This window comes from Ceratotherium simum, chromosome 16 (genome assembly GCF_057802395.1).
Source record: "Ceratotherium simum simum isolate JZ-2026a chromosome 16, ASM5780239v1, whole genome shotgun sequence".
Lineage (NCBI taxonomy): Eukaryota > Metazoa > Chordata > Mammalia > Perissodactyla > Rhinocerotidae > Ceratotherium > Ceratotherium simum.
The window spans coordinates 13,313,450-13,333,556 of NC_141915.1; the positions used below are offsets into that span (position 1 = coordinate 13,313,450).

The following is a 20,107-nucleotide window of genomic DNA, read 5'->3' on the forward strand; positions in this document are numbered from 1 at the left end:
ATAATTCATTAAACTATGTTTATTAGTATTCATGCACTTTTCTATATGTATGTTTTACTTCAAAAAGAACGTTTTAAAAATTAGAATGTTAGGTCTGTGATGTGACGTTAATTGAAAAACATAAGTTAGATGTTACAGAAAAGGTACATAGTATAATCTCATTTTTGTGAACAAAATAAAATGTGTGTGTGAGTGTATACACATGTTTGTAGGAACATACAGACAACACTGGTTATCTCAGGGGGTTCAATAATGGGAAAAGGGAGATGGGAGGAAATTATTAAGTTGCCCTTGTTACCTTTTTAGATTCTTTTACTTGTTAAAAACATGAATAGGTAAATGAATAAATTATAAATGTTTAAAGATTTTACATCAGATTCTCTTAAAGTGGGGCCTAACCTGGAGGACCGAGGAGGCTCGGGGCCCTGTGTCAGGGCAGTCACTGCCCGGCACCCACCTTTGCCCCAAGCCCACCTCTCGCTAGCCCCCACCCTGCTGTCAGGGACCAGCCTGCCTGCCTGAGAAGCCCTGGGACATTACAGAGCAGAGGGGACGATGGCACAGCCAGGCCCGCAGCCAGGGACCCACTCACTTTGGTTCAATCCTCACGACGTTCTCAGCATATCTGATGTTCGGCGAGTTGTTGTTGAGTGAGAAGCAGATGTCATCGATGGTCAGAGCCGCAAACTTGTCCCTCAAATCCTTTTCAAGATTGTACTTGGCAGAGCGGTTCAGCCTGAAGGGAGAAGGCACAGGTTTCTCCCTCTGGAATGCCCAGGCGGCACCTACGAGTTCTCGGGAGACCCTGGAAAATGAAGCTCCAGCTAGGTCTAGCACAGGATGGCGGCACTGCCTCCCCGCCTTCCATCCCCCAACACACACACACGTACCATTAGAGGCTTGGTGACAGATTAAGGTAACCAAGCCTGGACTTCAAGTTCCTCCCTCCGACTGTGACATTTTCTGATGTCACTACTGTGGCATGCTGTATGTGTGAGGTCAGTCTAGCAGGGAACAGCTCCAGTGTCCTCCAGTTTATAATCGGAGTGAAATCTGACTCCATCCCCACCCACCACCAGAGGGCAATGGTTATGTATGAGAGGTTGTCCAGGTCTCAACTCGGAGTGTTCCTGGACCACCTCAGAGCATGGAAAGTGCTGGTGGGAGCATTAAAGCCCAATCTTTCTGTGCCGTGGGCCTGGCCTTTGTGGGCACTGCCTCTTCTAGATCTGCCCCGTGGAGACATGGAGGGCAGGCCCCAGAAAGCCATACCTGATCTGCTCGGACGTCTCCTCCAAGGTGCGGGTCAGCAGGGCCATCACCCCCCGGATGATCTCAGCCTCCTTTATCAGCTCCTGCTCCACTTCATCATGCACCAAGTCAATGCCAACTCGCTTCTCCCTGACCGAGAGAATGGTCATCCAACACATGCCAGGACGCAGCTTGGTCTGTGCTAACATCTGGACATTGAAACTAACTGGATAACCGGCTTGAGCAGCGCCTGATCCATCCAGATGACATGGTGGGGGATGTGCATTAGTTAGTGTCTATGCAACTTCACAACATCCAGATGGATTTTTCCCCCTCAATTTGGCCATCAGTTCTGAAGCCTTCTCCTTCTTACCTATTTATTGGAAACATTGTCTTTTGACTTAGAATTTAAAGACATGTTTCCTTTCTTGACTCTAGTCCTGTTTTTTGACAAAGATTTGAATCCAGAAAAAGGAGAGGTTACAACAGACACCTCAGAAATACAAAAGATTATAAGAGAATACTATGAAAAACTATATGCCAACCAATTCGACAATCTGGAAGAAATGGATAAATTCTTAGAATCATACAACCTTCCAAAACTGGATCAAGAAGAAGTAGAGAATTTGAATAGACCAATCACCAGTAAGGAGATCGAAACAGTAATCAAAAACCTCCCCAAAAATAAAAGTCCAGGACCAGACGGCTTCCCTGGTGAATTCTACCAAACATTCAAAGAAGACTTAATACCTATCCTTCTCAAACTCTTCCAAACAATTGAGGAGGGGGGGAAGCTCCCTAACTCATTCTACGAAGCTGACATTACCCTGATACCAAAACCAGACAAGCACAACACAAAAAAAGAAAATTACAGGCCAATATCACTGATGAACATCGATGCGAAAATCCTCAACAAAATACTAGCAAATCGCATACAACAATACGTTAAAAAGATTATACACCATGATCAAGTGGGATTTATTCCAGGTATGCAGGGATGGTTTAACATTCGCAAATCAATCAACGTAATACACCACATTAATAAAATGAAGAACAAAACTCACATGATCATCTCAATAGATGCAGAGAAAGCATTTGACAAGATCCAGCATCCATTTATGATAAAAACTCTGAATAAAATGGGTATAGAAGGAAAGTACCTCAACATAATAAAGACCATATATGAGAAACCCACAGCTAATATTATCCTCAATGGTGAAAAACTGAAAGCTATCCCTCTAAGAACAGGAACCAGACAAGGATGCCCACTGTCACCACTCCTATTTAACATAGTATTGGAAGTCCTAGCCAGAGCAATCAGGCAAGAGAAAGAAATAAAAGGGATCCAAATTGGAAAGGAAGAAGTGAAACTGTCACTATTTGCAGATGACATGATTTTATATATAGAAAACCCTAAAGAATCCACCAGAAAACTTTTAGAAGTAATAAACGAATATGGTAAAGTTGCAGGATACAAAATCAACATACAAAAATCAGTTGCATTTCTGTACACTAACAACGAAGTAGCAGAAAGAGAAATTAAGAATACCATCCCATTTACAATTGCAACAAAAAGAATTAAATACCTAGGAATAAACTTAACCAAAGAGGTGAAAGATCTGTACACCGAAAACTATAAAACATTGCTGAAAGAAATTGAAGAAGACACAAAGAAATGGAAAGATATTCCATGCTCTTAGATTGGAAGAATTAACATAGTTAAGATGTCCATACTTCCTAAAGCCATCTATAGATTCAATGCAATCCCTATCAAAGTTCCAACAACATTTTTCACAGAAATAGAACAAAGAATTCTAAAATTTATATGGAACAACAAAAGACCCCGAATAGCTAAAGGAATCCTGAGAAAAAAGAACAAAGCTGGAGGTATCACACTCCCTGACTTCAAAATATACTACAAAGCTATAGTAACCAAAACAGCATGGTACTGGCACAAAAACAGACACACAGATCAGTGGAATAGAATCGAAAGCCCAGAAATAAACCCACACATCTATGGACAGCTAATCTTTGACAAAGGAGCCAAGAACATACAATGGGGAAAAGAAAGTCTCTTCAACAAATGGTGTTGGGAAAACTGGATAGCCATATGCAAAAATGAAAGTAGATCCTTACCTTACACCATACACAAAAATTAACTCCAAATGGATTAAAGACTTGAATGTAAGACCTGAAACTGTGAAAGTTCTAGAAAAAAACATAGGCAGTACGCTCTTCGACATCGGTCTTAGCAACATCTTTTCAAACACCACATCTGACCGGGCAAGAGAAACAATAGAAAAAATAAACAAATGGGACTACATCAAACTAAAAAGCTTCTGCACAGCAAAGGAAACCATCAACAAAACGAAAAGACAACCTAACAATTAGGAGAAGATATTTGCAAACCATACATCTGATAAGGGCTTAATCTCCAAAATATATAAAGAACTCATGCATCTCAACAACAAAAAAACTACCAACCCAATTAAAAAATGGGCAAAAGACCTGAACAGACATTTCTCCAAAGAAGATATACAGATGGCCAACAGACACATGAAAAGATGTTCAAAATCACTAGTTATCAGGGAAATGCAAATCAAAACTACAATGAGATATCACCTCACGCCCATCAGAATGGCTATAATTAACAAGACAGGAAACAACATGTGTTGGAGAGGATGTGGAGAGAAGGGAACTCTCATACACTGCTGGTGGGAGTGCAAACTGGTGCAGCCACTATGGAAAACAGTATGGAGATTCCTCAAAAAATCAGCGATAGAACTACCATATGATCCAGCTATTCCACTGTTGGGTATTTATCCAAAGAACTTGAAAACACCAATTTGCAAAGGTACATGCACCCCTGTGTTCATTGCAGCCTTATTCACAATAGCCAAGACTTGGAAGCAACCTAAGTGCCCATCAAGGGACGAATGGATAAAGAAGCTGTGGTATATATACACAATGGAATACTACTCAGCCATAAGAAACGACGAAATCCAGCCATTTGTGACAACATGGATGGACATTGAGGGTATAATGCAAAGTGAAATAAGTCAGAGGGAGAAGGTCAAATACCGTATGATTTCCTTCATTAAGTAGTAGATAGTGACAACAATGGACGGATACATAGGGACAGAGATTGGATCGGTGGTTGCCAGAGGGGAGGGGGGGAGGGAGGAGGGTGAAAGGGATAATTTGGTGCATGTGTGTGGTGATGGGTTGTAATTAGTATTTTGGTGGTGAACATGATGTGGTCCATGCAGAAATAGAAGTACAATGATGTACACCTGAAATTTTTACAATGTTATAAACCAATGTTACTGCAATAAACAAAAAATTTAAAAAATATATATATAATGAAAAAAAAAAAAGACATGTTTCCTTTCTTGACTCTAGTCCTGTTTTTTGACAAAGATTTGAATCCAGAAAAATGCTTTATGATGATAATAATAATAATAATGACAACATTAATATTACCCCACCCCCGAGCACACACTATGTGACAGGCATTGTGCTGGGCTTTTCCAATGAATATTCTCACTTAACCCTTTCAAGTACAGGTGAGGAAACAGTTTCAGAGAGGTTAAGTAACCGACCTAATGTCACAGAACTGGGATTAGACAAGCTTTCAATCACTATGCTGTGTTACTCCCCAAATTGACCAGTTACCACCGGATATTTCGGTCTTTTCCACCCTGAATGACAGTGCTTGGGACGAAGGCTCCACTACCCACCAGCTGTGTGGCCTTAGGCATGCTGTATAACTTATCTGTGCCTCGGTTTCCTCTTCTGTGAAATGGGGCCATCTACAGTCATGCACCGTGTATCACGTTTCAGTCAATGACCGACCGCATATGTGACGGTCCCCTAAGATTATTACCATATACTCTAGGTGCATAGTAGGCTAGACCATCTAGGTTTGGGTAAGTACACTCTGTGATGTTCGCACAATGACGAAATCACTTAATGACGCATCTCTCAGAACGTATCCCTGTTGTTAAGCGATGCATGACCGTATTAGCACTTCCTAGGGTCGTGGCAAGAACAGATGAGCTATAAAAGCAGGCATCACGGTACCTGGCGCACAGTAGCACGTACTCAATCAGCTTAGCAACATCCACCTTCTAACCACCCTTAGGCGTAAACTTGAGCCAACTGGATGCCGGCCTCTGATCACCTGCTACTTCCCTTTGCTTCACAGACTCTGAATCTGCCTGGGGACACTGCTGCCTGGCGGCCGCAGAGGGTCCTTGCTAAGCTCACTGGGGGAACAGGGCTTCCAGGAAGAGGGAACGGCGTGGACAGGGCCTTGGTGTGTTTGGCAAGAAGCTCAGCACACTAAACATCTCCCACTACTGGGCGTGAGCTACGGGCATGGAGAGGCCCCTGGGGGCCCAGTCATGACGAACCTTGTTCGCTAGGCCGAGAAGTTTGAACTTCATCTTGAAGGTATCAGGGCATGGGGTTGTAATTAAAGAATTTTGAGCATGGGGATGACCTGTAAAAATCTGCATTTGGAAAAGTTCGCTCAACAGCCAGTGTGGAGGATGCACTGGATTGAGTGGCCCACACCGGCAGCAAGAAGACCTGTTCGGGTGCACCAGCCAGGGTGGTGACGGGGAACAGGTCTGGAAACCAGTATCACCCCACAGAGGATCATCCTATTCATAGGCCTTAGAGGAGGGAAATTATAATAAAAAGGTATATTTGCACAGTGCTCTCTGGATTACAAAGGGCTTCTGTTGGCTCCGGGTATTGGAGCAGACTTGTTGTCCTCTAGTAACTGTATCCACTCTGCCTGCCCAAAATAAAGACTACCATGTCCCAGTTTCTATTGGTGTGGCCATATGACTAAGTTATGGTCAATGGGATGCAAGCGGAAATGGTGAATGCCAAATCCTAATTATTCCTACTTGCTGGAATGCAAACAAAATGGCTGGCGCTCCAGCTGCCATCTTGAGTCACAAGGTAACCTTGGGAGTAAAAGCCATGTGCAGTGGAGCAACAAGATAGAAAACCTGACACTGTGGGGCACCATGCCAACCCTGAACTGACTATCTCCAGACTCCTTAAATGTGAGAGAAAGAAACTATCTTATTTAAGTTCAACGTTATTTTGTGGTTTTCTGATTACCCATAGCCAAATGTAGTCTTAACTTATATTTAAGTTAGTCAAGAGCAGAGTTTAGACATGAACCTAGTCCAGTGCTCCTTCCACTGCCCAGCACCACAGGCATAACAAGATAATTTCAGGATCTAAAAGAACACATGCTCATTTGCCTCACTCTAACCCACCACCTAGCACAGTCAGCTCTTCTACCCTGCATTTCATTTCTCACAACAGATCATTCATTTGAAGAACCTTCCCTCCTACCTGTATTCCAGGCACGTCTGAGTGATGTGCAAGGGCTCTTTCAGGCTCTCCAGGGCTTTCTCCAGTCTGGTCTGATATATGAGCAGATCTTCGGTTGCATACACAAGCTGCTCAAGTTTGTCATCTAACTCCTTCTTCCAGAACCTGACTTCCTCAAGTCTCTGTTCTGAAGCACACAGAGAAGTTACACCAGGGTTAATCTCCCAATGCGGCCAACTTTTGGATTAGAAACTCGAAGACTATTGTAAAACTACCTGAGATGTGTTCTATTCTTCTTAGAGCTGTGCTACTTGGGGCATCTTTTCATCCTTGTAAGTGTTTACTAGCAGGAAGGATAGAAGGGATGGAGGGAGGGAGGGCAGGATGGAGGGAGGAAGATATTTCTTCTTATATTCAACATCAAATTAATCCAAAGATCATTCCACACTTGATTCTAACACTTCAATGCCCACTGTTTTTAATAACTTTTAATTGTATCAAAGATATAAATGTATATTGTTTGAAAACAATTCTCTGACCCATCCCTACCCACTCCTACTTTCTGGAAGCAACCACTTTTAGTATTTCTTCTGGCATTTGCTTACATTGCTATTATTCATTATCGGTTTTAATATTATCTATTGATTTCCTATGATGAGAGATAAGGATTTGCTCTTATACAACCTACACACAAGATGGTCCTTCCATCTTCCCAATATAGCTGTATCACCATGTTGTTAAATAATAACTTAACGTTTGTCTATATTATCGTAAATATGTAAATGCTACTTAAACCTGAACCATGTAATATACTATGATAAATTTCTTGTACAACTTTTTGGGTTTGGGAGGGGTTAATAATTGTATTTTTGATTCACTTTCCATATACTAATTATTAGTTTTTCTTCAAACTTTCTGACAGAACTATAAATATCCTCTCAATATATTCAAATCCATCAAGTCATCTATTGATTTTGTTTCTTTCCTAGAGACCTCTCTCCTGGGTGCTTTCTCCTCCTGCTCCAATCTAGGTGGGTCGCTCTCCAGTTAGCTATGTGGCTCTCATCCTGTGACTGCTTCACCATCATTCTAGAAATTCCTTTCACCCTTCTCATGTGTTGGAATTCTATTTCCTGGATTTCATTTCTTCCTCTTTCTTGCTTTACTCCTTCAAAGTGCTGAAGCACATCCTTCAGGAACTTCCTAAGAAATGGATACATGTGAGGTAAAATTTTTGAAAACTTGCAAGTCTGAAAATGCCTTTATTCTACCCTCAGCAATTGATTATATTCAAGTATAGACTTATAGGTTGTAAATAATTTTCATTTACAATTTTAATGGTATTGCTTCATTTCCTTCTAGTTTCCAGAGTTTCTGTTGAGAAGTCTGATACCATTCTGATTCCTGATTCTTTGTATGTGACCTGAAAAGCTTTTAAGAATTTCTTCTCTATTTTCCTAGTGTTCTAAAATTTCACGCTGGTGTCAATCTTATTCAGTTATTATGCCAGATACTAGGCATGCCCTTTTCGTGTGAAAACTTAGATCCTTGGGTTCTAGGAAATTTTCTTGTATTCTTTCGTGGACAATTTCCTCTGCTCCTTTTTCTCTGTGCTCTTTCTGGAATTCCCATTAGATATTCAGCTTCCAGACGGATCCTCTAATTTTCTTATCTTTTCTTTTCTGTTACCTACCTATCTCTGTCTTTTTTTTTTTCCTACTTCCTGGAGATTCTTCAACTTTATCTTTCAACTCTTCTTTTGATTTTTAAAAGTGTTCTGCTCTCATATTTTTTTTTATATCAGTATTTCTTTTTTTTTGAGGAAGATTGGCCCTGAGCTAACATCTGTTGCCAATCTTCCTCTTCTTTTTCTTTTTTCTCCCCAAAGCCTCAATGCATAGTTGTATATCCTAGTTCTAGGTTCTACTATTTCTTCTATGTGGGACACTGCCTCAGCTTGGCTTGATGAGTGGTGAGTAGGTCCTCGCCCAGGATCCAAACTAGTGAACCCCGGGCCTCTGAAGCAGAACATGGGAACTTAACAGACACACCAACGGGGCCAGCCCCTGCTCTCATATTTTTAATTTCCAAGAACACTCTCTTGTTCTCTAAATGTGCTTTTTTTTAAGACGACTCTTCTTGTTCCGTGGACACAATGTCTTCTCTAAATTCCCTGAGGATCTTTTTTTTTTATATATATAATTTTATTTATTTATTTATTTTTCCCCCAAAGCCCCAATAGATAGTTGTATGTCATAGCTGCACATCCTTCTTTTTTTTTTTTTTTTTTAAAGATTTTATTTATTCAATTTTTTCCCCCCAAAGCCCCAGCAGATAGTTGTATGTCATAGGTTCACATCCTTCCAGTTGCTGTACGTGGGACTCGGCCTCGCGCTGGACGGAGAAGTGGCGCCTTGGGGCGTGCCCGGGATCCAAACCCGGGCCGCCAGCATCAGAGCGCGCGCACTTAACCGCTAAGCCACAGAGCCGGCCCTGCACATCCTTCTAGTTGCTGTATGTGGGACGCGGCCTCAGCATGGCCGGAGAAGCGGTGCGTCGGCGGTGCCCGGGATCTGAACCCCGGGCCGCCGGCAGCGGAGCGCGCACACCCAACCGCTAAGCCACGGGGCCGGCCCTCCCTGAGGATCTTATAGTGTATTTTTTCTTTTGCTCTGTGTACTGTGTTTCTTTAGTCTCTGTGTGTTTGATTATTTGTTTGTTTTGGTGTCTGTCATGTTAGAGGTTTTCCTCCAATGTTTGGTGGTCCTCATCTGATCATATTTAGGAATAAAACGCTAAAATGCTAACTGGAAGCTCTGTCTGCAGTGACAGGGCTTGTCAACCAGAATGCTTTATTGTGACCAGGCAGGGCCCAGGCATTTCCCCGGAGAATCTCCAAATGTTATTGTCTACAGATCTTTGGACCCTCTGGACCAAAGTTTCCATTAGTTTCTCCACGGAGAAATCTAATCTCTCTGAGGATATAAGGCTGGCTACAAGTGTCCTGGGAACCAGAGACTGGAAAAATTACTGTTCAGTAAGTAGACTTTCAGAGAATCCTTTCACCTTCAACCTTCTGCTGGGCTGAGGGAGACTCAGAGTGGGGAAGGGGCTCTCTGTAAAGACTTTCAACCAATCGTGTTTTATGTTCTATCCTGAACCTCCAGCTTCAGAGGTAAGTGGATGCTTTCAATTTTGAGCATTTCAGGGTTTCTGCAGCATGAATCTGTAGCATGAATCGGCTAGCTTCTTATTGCCCTCTACCCACCCAGGCCTTCCGCAGTCCCTAAGCCTGCCAACACTTGACCTTTTGTTTTCTAGCTTCTAATTTCTCATCTTCAACATTTGCCTACTGTTGCTTCTGCTGCTTCTCCCTCCCCACCGCCCCCCATCCTTGAGGCATAATTTTTATTAATCCTTTACTACTACTTTGTTGGAAATTTAAAAGGAAGGGAAGACAAAAGCATGAGTACAATCCACCACATAAACTGAAGTCTCCCCCCTCACACTTTGTAATTGACTTCACCTTGCGTCCTCCACTACCCCACTGGACCTGTTATCTCAATGGTCACCAATAATCGTCAAGTCACCAGTTCAAATTCATTTTTATTCAGCTCTCAGCCTCCCTGACATCTGTACAACCACTGATACAATGGAAGACTTCCTCACCCATGAAACCTTCATCTTTTGCATTCCATGGCCTTAGTCTCCTCTCTTTGTTCATCTGCCTGAACTTTTGTTCCACAACTCTTCTCTTGCTCCTCTTCATCCTATGCCCTCCTCTCCTCTCTTTCAATATATTCTTTCTAATCTACACCTACGGCTTCTATAACTATCCTTATGAGATGACTCCCAGATTTCTAGCTCTATCTCCTAAATTCTAACTGGCTACCTACTGAACTGAACCTTCCAAATTCAAGGTCTTCCTCAGGCTTGGTCCAGCCTCTTGTCCCTCTCACCTCCATCCTTCTGTTCCCCCTCGTGTACTCTACACATCAACTCGGACCTATGGTCATTCCCCATAAATGCCATGTGCGTCCTGCCTTTATTATTTTGTCTGAGCTAACTCCTAGGTTTAGAACAGTATTTCCTGGACTTCTGTTGTTAAAATTCATTCATAAATCCAATATACTTATTATCGAGCACTGACAATGTCCCAGGCACTGCAGGAGGTCCAGGAGACACATCGGTTAAGTCAGAGCCTCTGCCCTACTCACAGTCTGTGGGGCAGACATGTAAACAGATAATTTCAACTCAGTGTGACAATTCTATACTACAAACTACGTAAGAAGTACAGTGGTGGCTCAAAGGAAGGAGGCTGGGGGAGGTCAACAAAGGCTTCAGAATTGAGGAGCTATTTGATATGGTCTTCAGAATTGAGACCTTGAGTAAGAGCTCTCCAGTTAGACTTGAAAGATGTAGAAAGGTACAGAGGTTTGTTCAGTAAGGTTCTTCAGTGCCACGCTAAGGACACTTTAATTTGTAGGCAATGGAAGGCTATTATGGGTTGAATTATGTCCCCTAAAAAGATATTTTGGGGGCCGGCCCGGTGGCGCAAGCGGTTAAGTGCGCGCGCTCCACTGCGGCGGCCCGGGGTTCGCTGGTTCGGATCCCGGGCGCGCACCGACGCACTGCTTGGCAAGCCATGCTGTGGCGGCGTCCCATATAAAGTGGAGGAAGATGGGCACAGATGTTAGCCCAGGGCCGTCTTCCTCAGCAAAAAAAGAGGAGGATTGGCGGATGTTAGCTCAGGGCTGATCTCCTCACAAAAAAAACAAAAAAAAAAAGATATTTTGAAGTCCTAACCCTTGGTATCTTGTGAATGTGACCTTATTTGGAAATAGGGTCTTTGCAGATGTAATCAAATTAAGATAAGGTCATACTTGTTTAGGGTGGGACCTAATCCAATATGAGTGGTGTCCTTACAAGAAAACAGAAGATACAGAAATGAGAATGCCATGTGAAGATGCAGAGAGATACACAGGGAAAACGTTCTGTGACAATTAAGGCAGAGATTGGAGTGACATATCTACATGTCAAAGAACACCAAAATCAGCAAGCTACGCCAGCAACTAAGAGAAAGGCATGGAACAGATTCACCTACTAGAGCCTTCAGAGAGAGCACGGCCCTGCCAACACCTCCATCCCCCATCCTCAATCCTTCAGCAAGTCTTGTTGATTCTATCCCCAAAATGTGATTCAAATTTGCCCTCTTCTCTCCATACCTACCAACATTGCCTTAGTTCAAGATAATAACTTGGAATAATTTTAGTTTCTTGTCTTTTTACTTGTATTTTATCTCTCTCACTTACTAGAATGTGTCTGTCTTCTTCAACTTTATAATCCTAAGCATGTAGCACAGTGTAAGACATATTTGTTGACTAAATATTTGTTGAATCTTGGTCCCACTAACCAGCATAAGGAACTATAGAAGCAAGTTTTGAGGGAAAGTGATGAGTTCAATTTGGGATATATTTATTTTGAGGTGCCTGAAGGACATCTAGGTGGAAATATATGGCAAGTAGTTCTCCACTTCCATAAGAAGTTCTGAGTTCAGAATTGCAAATTTCTATTTGCAAAACAATAGCACAAAGAGGACAGTAATAAAATCTCTAGTGAGGTCATCAAGAAAGAAGGTAGAGGGAAGAGAAGAAAAAGCTAAGAATGCCAAGAACAAAACACTAGGAAATACCAATACAGTATCAATGGTAAAAGAAGAATCAACCACGGAGAAGAGGAAAAAATAGCTAGAAAGAAAGGAAATGAACCAGGAAAGACTTGTGTCATGGAATTCCAAAAATATCTAGCATTGTAGAGTGGTCAAGTCGGATGAAGACTAAGTGATCAATGGATTGGGAAACTGGGCAGTCATTGGACGAGACCAATCGGAAGTGATTGCTCTCTCCTCTAATCTAACAGTGCTTCATTTGTGCCACTCATATGGAATAGATCCCACCGTATTGTGGGTATCTGTGCACACAGACTGCAAGCTAACAAGGGCAGGCACCAGTCTAATATGTCAGTACTCAGCACCAGCACAGGAACTTGAAAATTATTTTACTTTTTATTGAAGCATCATAAACCTACAGAAAAATACACATATCAGAAGTGCACAATTGAAGAACTTCCACAGTGAACACATTCATGTAACCAATACCCAATTCAAGAAATAGAACATTAATCAGCATCCCAGAAGGCCTCTCGCGACCCCTTCCAGTTTCTATCTCCTCCCACCCACCAATGCTGACATGTAACAGTACAGATTAATTTCTCCTATTTTCTTTGTCTTACTCTATATAAATGGAAGAATATGGTATGGACTCATTTGTATCTAGTTTGTTTAACTCAATAGTAAGTTTGTAAGTTTCATCTATATTGTTGCATGCAGTTGTAGATGAGTCATTCTCTTTGCTGTATCATATAACACTATCTATCCATTCTGCTGTTGATGAGCATGGGGATACCTCCCCATTTGGGGTTATTACACAGCGCACTGCTTTGAAAATTGCAGCATGTATCTTTGGTAAACATATGTATGAATTTCTGTTGGGTATATACCCAAAAGTAGAATATCTAGCTCAAAGCGTATGCATACGTTCAGCTTTAGCAGATACTGCCAAAGCTTTCCAAGGCCGTTATACCGATTTACACTTCCAGCAGCAGGGCACCAGAGTTCCAGTTGCTCCACGTCGTCTTCACTACTTGGTATTTTCCTTTTTCTTCTTCTTTTTTACCTCTTGTTCTCCTCCCCCACCCTCTCCCTTCTCCTCCTCCTTCTCATTCTTTTTCATTTTAGCCATTCTGGTGGGTGTGTAACGGCATCTCAGCTGTGACTTTAATGTGCATATCCCTGCTGACTGATGAACTTAGAGCACCTCTTCATATGTTCACTGGCTGTTTAGATTTCCTTCCTTGTAAGGTGTCTGTCAAGTTTTTTACCTATTTTTCTACTGTGTTATCTGTCTTTTTCTTCTTTATTTTTATTTATTTTTTATTTTTTCTTGGTGAGGAAAATTAGCCCTTAGCTAACATCTGTTGCCAATCCTCCTCTTTCTGCTGAGCAAGATTGGCCCTGAGCTAACATCTATGACCATCTTCGTCCATTTTATGTGAGACATTTGCCACAGCATGGCTTGACAAGCGGTGCACAGGTCCACACCCAGGATCTGAACCCGCGAACCCTGGGCTGCCCAAGTGGAGCACCCGAACTTAACCACTACGCCACCAGGCCAGCCCCTCTTCTTTATGTTTAAAAGTTCTTTATACACCTTGGATACAAATCCTTTGTCAGATATGTATATTATGAATATCTTCTCCTCCTTTGCGGGTTGCTTTTTCAGTGTCTTAACGGAGTCCTTTTGATAAACAAAGATCCTCATTTTAATATAGTCCAATTTACTATTTTTTTCTTTTATGATTGGTTCTTTTGTATCCTGCTTAAGAATAAGAAATCTTTGCTTTCTTCAAGTCATAAATAATGTACTCCACTAAAAGTTTTGTTTTACCTTTCCCATTTAGCTGTGCACTCCACCTAGATTTGACTTAAATATATATATATTTGACTCAGGGTCAGGATATAATTTCTTCCATATGAATATCCAATTGGACAATTTATTGGAAAGGCCATCCTTTTCCCACTACACCACATGATTGTTTTTTTCATAAACCAGATGAATGTATATGTGTGGGTTTGCTTGTGGACTGTTACGTTTCATTGGTCAATGACTGACCTATCCTTACCTATATCTCACTGTCTTAATTACTACAGCTTTATAACAAGTCTTAAATCTACACTGAAAGTCTTCCAGCTTTGTTCTTCTCCAAGACAGCTGTGTCATTCTTGACACTTTGCATTTCCATATGAATTTTAGAAGCAGTTTGCCAATTTCACAAAAAAACTTGCTGAGATTTTTTTCAACTGCATTGATTTCAACTGCATTGAATCTACAGATTAATTTCAGGAGAATTGACATCTTTAAAATATTAACTCTTCCAATCCATTAACTGATATATCCCTGCATACATTTAGAATTTCTTTAACTTTCTTCAATAACAGTTTATAGTTCAGTGTAGAACTCTTGCATATCTTTTGCTACATTTATCCTAGATATCTGATGTTTTTTAATGCCATTTTAAATGGCTAGTTTTTTTTTGTTTGTTTGTTTTTGTGAGGAAGATCGGCCCTGAGCTAACATCTGCCAATCCTCCTCTTTTTTTTGCTGAGGAAGACTGGCCCTGGGCTAACATCCATGCTCATCTTCCTCCACTTTATATGGGACGCCACCACAGCAAGCCCAGGCAGTGCGTCAGTGCGCGCCCGGGATCCGAACCGGCAAACCCCAGGCCACCACAGTGGAGTGCGCGCACTTAACCACTTGCGCCACCAGGCCGGCCCCTTAAATGGCTAGTTTTTGATATGAGTCAATGAATCAAAGATGAACGGTGCATCCTTGTTTCCAACACCTACCTATTTGCACAATTATTTAGAACAGCCCTGCCTATCAGCTGGTATCAGGGATAAGAATCAACCCACCAGGAGAAACCTAACTTCTAACATTGCAGGCCTGAATGAAGCTTTGGTTTATTACAGGTCGAAAAAGTATGAGCTCTTAGACCAGGCTTTATCTACAGATGTGTTTGTTCATCCTGCCCAGTGTTATAAATACATTAAATCAGTTCCCAACATTTAAAAAGTGGGTAAAATTCCAGCTTTCCAGATTTTCTTTAGGAAAAAAATCAGACAATCAGGCAACGCTGGGCCCATAATCTTTCCTGGAAAAAACAGGTTGAAATTGAGTAGCAGCTGCCTCCTTAGATGGAGCACGTGACCTCCAGGTCCCACCGTCCCCACCACTCTCGACTGTCTTAGGGGGACTTATTCAACCCCCTAGGTTACCTGGCCACCCCTTATAGACCATTGACTTTGTAACCTCTGGTTCGTCACTTTTTGGTATTTGGAAGGTTTTGTTTGTTTCATTTTACGTTTAGTTTTGTTTTGTTTATTTAAGGGCACTGCCTTTTAAATAGTATTTTTAAGAATGGAATTGTCAAGAGAAAATTACTCATCCTTTAAGACTCAGCTCAAATGTTCCTCTCTAGAAAATCTTTCCAATTCTCCAGTGTCCACCTCATCCCTATTTTTGTACCCCTTACCCCAGCACCTATCTGGTTATTCTCTGATTATCAATTTGTATCTTTCTCAAGCTAAGAGCTCCTAAAAAGCAGAGATTCTGATCATTCCCTGTGATATTCCCAGTGCTTAGTCTGTGGATGCTCTTAGATGCTCAATAAATGTGTATCAAATCAGTAAAATAATGAATGATGGGTGGCTGAAAATCAAACTAGTTACCATGTCTCTATCTTAGGGCAGTGAACTTAAACATAGAACCTGGAGAATACGCATGTTTTTCCCTAATGTTTCAAGAAAAATACATTGCCACTCCTGAACATAAAATGCAAATGAGAGTATAACTAAACCCCAACAGTCTCACCCAAATACATTTACAAATATACCAAGTGTACTGTCTTACCTAGTTTCTTGTTCACATCACTTTGAGATTTTCTTGTGGTCTTTTCAATTTCATCCACAAGCCTCTGGCTTTCTGCCACCAGGCGCTCGGACCGGGACCTTTGGGCCTCTGCTCTGTGGTACTGGCTCTTGTTAGCGATGTGCCACTCCGAGGGCAGGAACTTGGGCGGAGGTTGCAGTAGTTTGGCCATTTGAGGCTTCCAAAGTCCTGATTAAAGGCAGACTTATTTAGATTCACTGAAAGCAATTTGTCCTTTTTTAGATGTCGGTTTTTATTGAAGTGTGACATACATACCAAAAAGTGCATAAATCATAATTTGTACACAAAATGAACACATCTGTGTAGCCAGCACCCAGATCAAGCAATAAGCATTACTTGCAGCTCATGCCTCTTTCCCGTCACTCTTCTCCACCCCCACCCCCACAGCAGAACCACTCTCCCGACTTTTAATGCTATAAATTAGTTTTGCTGTTTTTGAACTTATAAATGGGATCATACAGTATGTACTCTTTTGTATCTGACTTCTTTTGCTCAACGTTTGTAAGATTCATCTGTATTGTTCATTTAGTAGTAGTTTGTTCATTTCCATTGCCGTGTGGTGTACCGTTGTATGAATATACCAAACTTTATCCGCCTTTTCTACAGTTTATGGATATTTGGGTTGTTTTCTGTTTGGGGCTATCATGAGAATGCTATGAATATTCTCATATGTGTCATTTGGTGAACACATGTGTGCATTTCTAGGACTCGTCAGAATTGCTGGATCATACAACAGTGTTCAGTTTTAGTAGATACTGCCCAACAAATGAACCTCGACACGTTTTCTTAAAGAATGAACAAATGTGACATCTGTAAACTGACAACGGGGTATTGAGCCTATTCAGCAGATGAAAGTAACAAAACCTTCCTAGGACAAAGAAAAGGAGAGAACAGGAAGGGGAGCACATAAGAAGGCAGCAGGCAGAGGCAGGCAGCAACAGAAAGACTAAAATTTCCCCACCTCGTTGGCACACAGCTCTGACTGACTGTGAGAACTGCCTTCCTCAGACAGGGCTAAAATCTGCCCCATCCACATCCCTACCAAAAGTCTAAGTGCCTGCCCTTAAGGGCCTCTGGATCTCTGAAGTCCTTCAAACATACAAGGAGGGAACTGGAGTCAGATCATAACCAGGGTGAGCACCCCAGGCCACCCAGCCCCCTCAGACAACACGGGGTCTCCTACTCCAGTGCCTCCTATGGCCTCTCCCAAATTTGTTTGAGTGTGGGGCTCAAACTTTAGCCCAAGATTCCTGGATAACTCTGAGTAGCCCCTAGAGAAATCGAAACTAGGGCTAAACTAGGTCGAAATTAGGGCTGACCCCAGCGGGCACATAGCTTTGGGTAGGGCAGTTAAGGGTTGGCGGGGTGGAACCGGCATTTACTCACCTCAGCGCCACAAAGAACATCTACACAAGCCCAGGATGGGAGCCTCCTTCCAACTGGAGCTCGGGGCTCTTGCAGAACGGAGAGATAAACAGCGCAGTCTCCATGGCAACCCGTGACGCGTCACCGGAGAAAAGGGGGCGTGTTCCGTGGTGAAGCCCCATCGCCGGAAGGCTCTGCGCAGGCGCGGGTTCCTCCGTCCCCACCCCCTGCGCTGGAGATACAGGGATAGGGCCTGGGAATGGTAGGGCCAGATGCTCGGCCATCTCAACTTATCACGAAGACGCGGGACGCCAACCAGGAGACAGCGACCAAAACCCCAAGCTGGGAGTCAGGAGACCTGCGTCTAGCCCTGGCCCTGCCTCGGGCTGGCTCACCGCGGGCCGCACTGCTACTGCTGGGTCGGACGCACCCAGGTGTTCAGCGGAGTTGGGCTGGACGGTGCCTCCAGGCCCTCGCAGCCACAGGCCGGACCCGGACCACTAAGCCCCAGACCCGGTGCTGCAGGGAGGAGGCGTGAGAGATTCCTGGCACTGCCGCGGCCGGGACCAGTAAGGAGGAGGAGATGGAGCAGGCGCTGGGCCCTGCGCCCCGGGCCCACCCCTTCGGCGGATGGCCGTCTCTAGCCCGGAGCGGTGGCTGGACCCAGAGCTAGGAGTCAGAGTATTTTCTCCATCTACAAAATGAGCGTATTGGAGCTCCCAAACTAAGAGTACAGCGCTTGAAATATATCTTTTATGGTTGTTGTGCTGGCAAGCACTATTATATAGAAAATAAAGGGATAACACCGTGGAGAAGAAACGCGGATTGGAAACGCTGACCTAAATCCTGTCCACACAGCCTGAAACACAGAAAATGGGTATTCAAATCTCCCGCCCACATGGTAAACCGCTGCGTCGTCCTTTACACCAGCCAATCGAATGCAACCTCTCTCTGAGAACACCCAATCAGAGGAGGCTTTGCCTCGTGGAGCCCGCCCCCTAGGTCTCGCGAGGCGGTGGGAGCCCCGAAGGCACCACGCAGCGTCATGAATATTAAACACGCCGCCTGTCCAATAGCACGTGGAAGAGCTCGTGTGGTGTAGTCGTCTTCCCCGCCCCCACCTCCACCCCCGCGGGAGCGTGCCTAGTCCCGGCTCCAGGGGGATGTTCAGGTCGCGGTGCCCGGGTTTTCCATCCCGGGAAGGCGAGCCGGCGGAAACTGCCCGCTTCCCAGCGCCAGCACTGCGTTCTCACGGACACCTGAAGAAGCTGGCCCCGGCTCCCATGTGCGCCGGGTGGGCGTGCTCAGTGGTCAGAGAGCGGCGAGCGGGCCTCGGGGGAGGTGCCCTCTTCGGGGAACGTCTCCTTCTACTTAGGCGAGAAGGGGCCGTGTCCTGATGGAGCGAGCCAACCCTGAATGGCATCTACGGTTTCCTGAGCAGGCCCCGCTTTGAAGGCCCCGACCCTGGAGTCGCTCCCTAGGTTACAGAATGGGACGTTTCTTGGAACTGTTGGAAACATGATAGAAACTGGCCAAAGTACGTGAAATTAGCTATATGAATTATGATCATAGGTCACCATTATATTTTGCATCAGTATACAAATTTAGTCCTCCTCACTTCCCCTCTGGGTGGAGGGGGATTAAAAAACCTTGAGACCCTCACCGAGGAACTAAGGCTGATAGTTGAGTCAAAACACCTCACTTCTGCTGGTGTTCTGCGCTCTGAAAGGCCTAATGTTGGATGGTGTTGCATTTCTTGATATGCTTTAAAAAAAAAAAAAAAAACTTCAGCTATTTATTCTGGAGTGTAAGTGTAATTGCAAGCATTTGAAAATATTTTCAAAAGAAAAAGCTTATTTTGCACACACACAGGCCAGCAAAGGAATGAGTCCAACAGAGGAAATGTGGAACAACTTATTATCAACAATTACTCAGTGTATATCTGGCACTAGTATGTGGGTAGGGAATAATGGAATGTAAAGCAGATAGCCAGCACAAGGCCTTAGAATTTGCTAAAGTAATAAGCATACAACCAAAGCTTATATTCAAAGTAGAAATACTCAAGCAAGGTGCATTAAAGTTTTAAATGATTTTGAGATTTTGGTTGGTTGGAAAAAAGCTGTTTCCCAAACTTCAGTCCTTCTAGTACCAACTTCTTAATTTTTGACATCCACGCACCACCTGTAAAATCATTTTGATGTTTTTTTCAAATACACTCATTTTTACATGTAAGCATAATTATTTTAAAAGGAGACTTTACCTCACTACCGTAAGTGGAAAACTAGTATCAACTGCATGATGGCAAGTAACGATAAAAATAAATAACATGAAACAAAACAATATCACAAAATTTAATATTTAAAACAATGAGATAAAAGTAGTGATAAATCTAACCTATTGTTTAAAAAAATCACATCTAAAAGCAAGTTCTTCAGTAAAAAGAATGGACCTATTTCTAATAAATAGATATTTGGCTTGATGTTAAAGACCACTTGTTTTTTAGTTTTGGTGTTTATCAGAACTAGGAATCTCAACTCACCAGTAAACATATTTAAAAAGGTTAA

The 20,107-nt window shown here is 42.9% G+C and overlaps 1 protein-coding gene across 2 annotated transcripts in view; it reads right to left on the minus strand.

Annotated features, from left to right (window-relative positions):
* Nucleotides 1-18,391, minus strand: part of TEKT1 (tektin 1) — a 29,534-nt gene extending 11,143 nt beyond the window's left edge. The window contains exons 1-5 of one of the 2 annotated variants that reach the window (XM_087440604.1): nucleotides 17,565-18,391; nucleotides 16,140-16,346; nucleotides 6,631-6,796; nucleotides 1,273-1,401; nucleotides 593-805 (exon numbers count right to left, since the gene is read on the minus strand). In XM_087440604.1, coding sequence (XP_087296730.1) covers nucleotides 593-805; nucleotides 1,273-1,401; nucleotides 6,631-6,796; nucleotides 16,140-16,329 — 698 coding nt within the window. In that variant the 5' untranslated portion in view covers nucleotides 16,330-16,346; nucleotides 17,565-18,391. The remainder of the gene's footprint in view (nucleotides 1-592; nucleotides 806-1,272; nucleotides 1,402-6,630; nucleotides 6,797-16,139; nucleotides 16,347-17,564) is intronic. The other variant, XM_014789657.2, reaches the window with a different exon arrangement.
* Nucleotides 18,392-20,107: the final 1,716 nt, after the last annotated feature.